Source organism: Nomascus leucogenys, chromosome 3 (genome assembly GCF_006542625.1).
Source record: "Nomascus leucogenys isolate Asia chromosome 3, Asia_NLE_v1, whole genome shotgun sequence".
Lineage (NCBI taxonomy): Eukaryota > Metazoa > Chordata > Mammalia > Primates > Hylobatidae > Nomascus > Nomascus leucogenys.
Genome location: NC_044383.1, coordinates 79,854,023 through 79,860,022, shown reverse-complemented (window position 1 = coordinate 79,860,022; position 6,000 = coordinate 79,854,023). Strand labels below are relative to the sequence as shown.

Below are 6,000 nucleotides of genomic sequence, written 5' to 3'. Positions count from 1 at the left end.
TAATACGTAGTGGAATTCTTTAAAATTAAGTGTAATTGATGCAGCGAAATGGAAAACTATCAAAGTGGAGGCAATCCAAGGAAAACCTTAGAAAATGATAAACGCGTTAAAAAACGATACGCAACCATCAGAAGGTTCTCTCCTAATGTCTCACTTCGCTCAACAAACTATGGTGAAAAGACAGGGCGGAGGTGAAGGGGTGCTTAAAACAAAAGACTTCCTTTCCCACTCCCTTTTCCTGTTTCTTTTGCCAGAGCTTGTTGCAAACTCTTGGAAACATTGTTTAAACATAATACACTTGGTTACTTTATTCTTTCAGGGATTGTGGTGGGTGGTACCTAAAATTGACTGCTCTTGGAGTAACAGAAAAAGAGAGGTAGAAACTTTTCAAAAAGGCAAAAAACAAAGTTACCCTGCCCGCGGAGGTTCTAACAACAAAAAAGTAAAAAACACTTTACTTAAAGGCACAGCTCATTTCACTGTCCGGGCTCCGTGCTTGGTAGCTCAGAGAAAGCTTGCTTCGCCTCTGGTTTCTAAAATATCGCGCGGAGTACAGCTATAGAAAAGAGTGTAAGTTGGAAGCGTTATTCTCAGATTTATTCTGCTCCGCGAAAGCTGCGGTTGCTAAAAGCAGAGCGTCCAAAGCAGCACACACCTCGGCTGCCATCCTCGTTCTCCTCTGAGCATCCAGCGCGAGCTCAGAACCTGGAGGGAATCCTGGACCAGCAACCTGACTCCGCTCGGCACCGATTGGCTCCTGCCTCGGACCCCGCCCCCGAGGCCGGGGCGGCCATTTCGCCGGGACCCGCCCCTTGGCCCTGGGAATCGCCTCCTGGCAGGCCGGCTGTGCCTGCCACTCAGCCCGAGTGGCGGAGGCTCTCAGCTCGGAGCCCCGCCCCCTCCCCCCTAATTGATATTATTGGAGTGTGGAGCAAGCGGCCGGTCTGCAGTCGGAGACTTGCAGGCAGCAAACACGGTGCGAGCGAACAGGAGTGGGGGGGGGGAATTAAAAAAAGCTAAACGTGGAGCAGCCGATCGGGGACCAAGAAGGGGAATCGATGCAAGGAGCACAATAAAACAAAAGCTACTTCGGAACAAACAGCATTTAAAAATCCACGACTCAAGATAACTGAAACCTAAAATAAAACCTGCTCATGCACCATGGTTTTTCAAACTCGGTATCCTTCATGGATTATTTTATGCTACATCTGGCTGCTCCGCTTTGCACACACAGGGGAGGCGCAGGCTGCGAAGGAAGGTAAGGTGATGGGAAAGCAAAGTTTGTTCTGACTTATTTATTTAGATGTCTACCTGCACAAGCCAGCTCGTCCACGGCGCTGCCGGCCGCGCCTCCGGCGCCGGGCGACCCTCCCCCGCCGGCTCCCCGCCCCCTCACCGCTCGGGCCGCTCCTGGCGGACCAGCGAGCGCGAGCCAGGGCTGTTCCGAGCCCTCTGCAGCCCTGTGCCCGGAGCCGTCCGTCCGACGGGTGCGGAATTTCTGGCGCGGGCAGTCTAGAGGGCGTGAGCAGCAACGGTGGTGGGGTGGGGTTGGAGGAACTGCCGGAGAGCTTATTTCTTAGTACCTCAGGCGGGTCACATCTCTCTCTAGCTCGGTCTTCCTTCTCTCCTCATTAGCCTTCTGTGGGAGCTGCGGCCAGAGTTGGGTTGGAGACTGGGAAATGCAGCCCCTATCGTCTCCGCCAGCCTGCCGGCGAGTGGCGGGAGCCCAGAGCCTTCCCAGAGGGACCGAGACTTCGGTGAGCTCGGAAAGCTCAGGTTACTAATGAAGTGCTCAATGCGTCTGAGGCGGCGGCGCGGTCCTGCGGTTGGCGCTCGGCCGCCAGCGCGGAACAATAACGCCGCGGAGGTGAAGCGCGGCGTGCGGCGCGCGACCCGCAGGCCGGGGATGTCTCCATTCAGCGCGCGCCGCGCGTCGGGCCCAGCGGTCGTGGGGGCAGCGGCAGCCTAGCGGGCTTGGTCGGGCCATGGAGGCAGGGGGCGGGCTGGAGCTGTGCAATTTGTGAGGAGATGCCGCCTGGGCGACTCGAAGTCCCCAATTATTTGCCCCATAGTGCAGCAATTGAGGAATCCGAGTGGCCAATCCTTGCCAAAGACCTGAACCCTGAGGGTTGGTTCTGGTAAGAGAGGCAGGTTTTATTTGGCAAGCTGTTATAGATACGCCTGTATATGGTTATGTTTTCCTTCTTTGAACCTTTGACAGAAGGTAAAATACCTTTCGGTGCCTGTAGTTGGAGCTGGGGAAAAATAAACCCTGTCAATGGAAGTCTCTTGCTTTTGAGCAGTGTCACAATCCCACCCCCAACCCCCCTCATCCCCTCGCCCCCTGGTCTTTCAGGCTGTGTATCTAAGTTTCATTTTTTGATCTGTTAAAAGCAGAAGAGAAATAATTACTTATTCCTGATGTGCAGAGGGAGATGAATCTGTTATGAAATTTAGGTCATGGTAGTTATCGGGCGGGGGGTTGAGGGGACTTACATATAGGTCCTTGATTCATCTATTTCTGAAAACTTAGTGCGCCTTTTCTTTATTCTCATCGTGCGCTCGTCTTAGTTCACTCAAGCCCCCCTCCAGCCCGGCGCCACATTCTAGTCCTTTCAGCCTGACCTTCTGACCCCACTTTCCACATCTGCAACCTGTATAGATGCTGCACCCATTCAGAGAACCCCGTGCCTCCAAGCTGGCGGTTACGCGTTTGCAGATGGACGGACATCTGCTAGAAACGCACGCTCATCCCCTCCAAAACCACATTTCTACTCCCCTGACGTTAGCGATCAGAAACCTTCAGCCCTGGCATCCTGTGATTCCTCTGGAATAGCGGACCAGAGGAAAAGTTTGCACCGCCGCGGCGAAACCCCGCGCGCGAACACACGCAGACTCGGGCTGGAGTTTGGGCTATAAATAACTGCATCACTAGGGGGAGAGGTTCCTGCAGCCAGAATGTCTAGTTCGCTTTGCGCTTCTGGGTGCAAGCTACGTGAAGAGGATTCTGAATTCTAGGAGCCTGAATTCTTTAGATGCAGAAGTGTGATGTATAAAAGGCGCGGGGGCGGTGGGAGGGAGGGTGGTGATCTGTGGCTGGCGGGCGGCGAGTGCGCCCGGCTTCCAGGCGGCGAGGCTTCTAGGGCGCAGCGGCGACCGAGAGCTGGAGTTCTAGGAGCTCACAAGCCCCGAGGCGGCCCGCAGTACCCAAGGGCTAGTGCTGGAAACCGCTTGGAGCAGGTGCCGGGCCTCCCGGGGCATTTGGGGGTGGCTAGAGGAAGATAAGAAACCCCCTTCCCTCGCTTTCCTTGTGCACGTTCTCTCGGGTAGGTCAGTTACCATCGCTACAGGGAGCGCGTGTCAGAGTCTGACGCTTGGAGGCAAAGTGCAGCTGCTACTTTTTCTCTCGGTAAATGCCGCCGCCGCCGCCTTTTCCTCAGAGGAGATGCTTCCCGAAAGCCACTCTCCTCTTCCCGACTCCTTCTCGAGCGAGGGCGCCACCGGCTCCCTGGAGTGCCCAGGTCTGGCAGAGGCGTAATGGATGCTTGGCGCGGCTGGCGCGCCCGTCTGGCAGCCCCCGCCCCGCCCCTCCGACGGCCCCGCCCCAGCCCCAGGACGCCAGCCTTTGCCCGCGCGGTCCTTGCCTGGGTCGGCCAGGGCGCGCCCCCAATCTAGCCCCTTTCCCATCACCTGTTGGCCCTCACAGCGGGGCGCGAGCCCTGGAGTCCCAAGGCCTGGCCCCCAGCGTCCGGGTGAGCCGAGGGACTGCGCCTCCGCGGGCGCAAAGGGAGGTTGGCACTCTGCTCCGAGCGGGAAGGGAAACGCGCTCTCTTGAGGGTTTAACCAGAGAGCAGACCCAGCAGAAGAGAGACGCACGGATCACTTGAGAGCGGCTTCTGATTAAACGTTCTGGGGCCCGGGTTCTATTTGTTTTAATTGGTTAGTTTGTTTCTCTCTTAACTTGGCCATCACTGCTCTCTGCTTAGGTCCCTAGCTTCCACCCCCAGGCTGAGCTGAGGGGTAGCAGAATGGCAATAAACAGTAATCTCGCAATGTTTATTTCACTCTCAGAAATGACCCAAGAAGGTCACCTGGATTTAAAATCTTGTTGTCTATATTCAGCACAAAAGAAAAATAAAATAAAAATAAAGAAAGCATCTCAAAAAGAGTAGAGTACCTGGCCACCCACCTTGTTTCCTTGTGCTTCATCTCTATTGTTGAGGATAAAAATAAACTTAAAAAATTACTTTTTATATAAATTCGCTAGTCCAACGATTTATCGATGTTACAAGTTGAAATACAAACTGGCATTTTGAAAGTGTTGTGGGTGCGTTTCTCATTTGAAAGGGAGTCAGATGTTTCTGATCAAGGTTTTTTTTTCCTGTCAGTCTCCCTGAGAGTCTTAAGTGTAAAACACTAAACAAAGAAACAACAGCTACAACAAAAAACAAAAATCCTAGTGTCTCTATATCTATTTTAATTTACAATGAGTAACCTTGACTAGTGTGAAGGAATTAAACACATAATCAACTGTTCCTTTAAACACATAATCAATTGTCCCTTTGTTTTCTTATAATAACACATTTTTCTTGTCTTTCAAATACATATTTTATCCCTAGTGATTGAGTTGTATAATTATTAAAAGTTCATATAAGCATGTATTTTAAGTCAAAATTTTAACATTTTGCTGAGGTTGGTAAGCCTATTGACATACTTAAAATATATTCACTATTATTCCTGGACAAATTGATGCATTTGTCAAAATGGTGTAGAGTCAGATAAATATTTTTAAAGTGCAGAAACTCATGTAACTCAGAAACCAGTTTGACCAAAAGAGTGAGTGCTTTAGAAGAGTGATTGTCCAAAAAAGAAATAAAACATATGAAATAGAAATGTTATGTGTATTAATATATGACATTCTAATGCATTCTCATATTGATGGTATCAGGAGCATTTATAACACTTTATATACATATTAAATTAATTGCATTATGCTTTTTGATAGCATAAAAGTGAAATACAAGTGATTAGAAGTCAGAGTTGATACCATTTTGAGAATTATCTATCACTTTGAAAATTTAGAAATTAAAAAAAAATGCTGAAAAAACTGATGTTTGACTAACCTGAATAAAAATCTTGCAAATAATAGGCAATTTGGTTTTCTGATAACATTGCTTAACATAGTTGTTAACATTTCTGTATTCATTTTAGCTTAAGAAACGACACTGTATGTGAAAAGATTTTTTAAAAGATAAACTCCAGTTCTCAAAAGACAATAGAAAATACTGCTGGCAGAATGTTACGAATTAATAACTGGATCAAGAGTGATATAGGAATTATACCTTATTACGTTCATGTTATTATATTTGACAAAGTTTGAACAGCTCAATGGTTTACAAAACTATAATATATAATTACTGTAGAATTAATGTATCACATATAAAATTTCTACCCTCATTTTTATTCTAATATTGCATTTTAAGATTTATTTTAATATTGTAATTAAAGAATACCAAATATAATATTGGCGTCTTAATATGTTTTTTCCTTTAAGGAAGTGGAATATACGTTTATCAGGAAGATGTTCATTTCACCATCATTTACATAAATAACTACAGATCTTAAGTCATATAATGATAGTTATATAAAAAGATTCACCTTAAAAATGTCTACATGTGTGTTTAAGTGTTTCATGTAACATCTGGAAATACAACTTTCTTTTTCAGTACTACTGCTGGATTCTAAAGCACAACAAACAGAGTTGGAGTGGATTTCCTCTCCACCCAATGGGGTAAGTTTTTTTCATCATAAAATATCACTATTTTTAAAAATAAGAAACAAAACGTTTCCCTTCCCTCCAGAGTAATTATTCACACTCTTCATGTATAAACCGTTTAATTCCAAATATCTTGTCCAATATTATGTTGCATTTATAATGAGACATTGAGTTCTCTGACTAGAGAAGGTATACTTAGAACTTGGGGAAATGGAAAAAGAACA

At 47.3% G+C, this 6,000-nt stretch overlaps 1 protein-coding gene across 2 annotated transcripts in view; it reads left to right on the top strand.

Annotated features, from left to right (window-relative positions):
- Window positions 1-916: 916 nt before the first annotated feature.
- The window catches only part of EPHA7 (EPH receptor A7), a 181,230-nt gene continuing 176,146 nt past the window's right edge, over window positions 917-6,000 (top strand). For both annotated transcript variants that reach the window (XM_030809475.1, XM_030809476.1), the window contains exons 1-2: window positions 917-1,258; window positions 5,727-5,791. In XM_030809475.1, coding sequence (XP_030665335.1) covers window positions 1,162-1,258; window positions 5,727-5,791 — 162 coding nt within the window. In that variant the 5' untranslated portion in view covers window positions 917-1,161. The remainder of the gene's footprint in view (window positions 1,259-5,726; window positions 5,792-6,000) is intronic.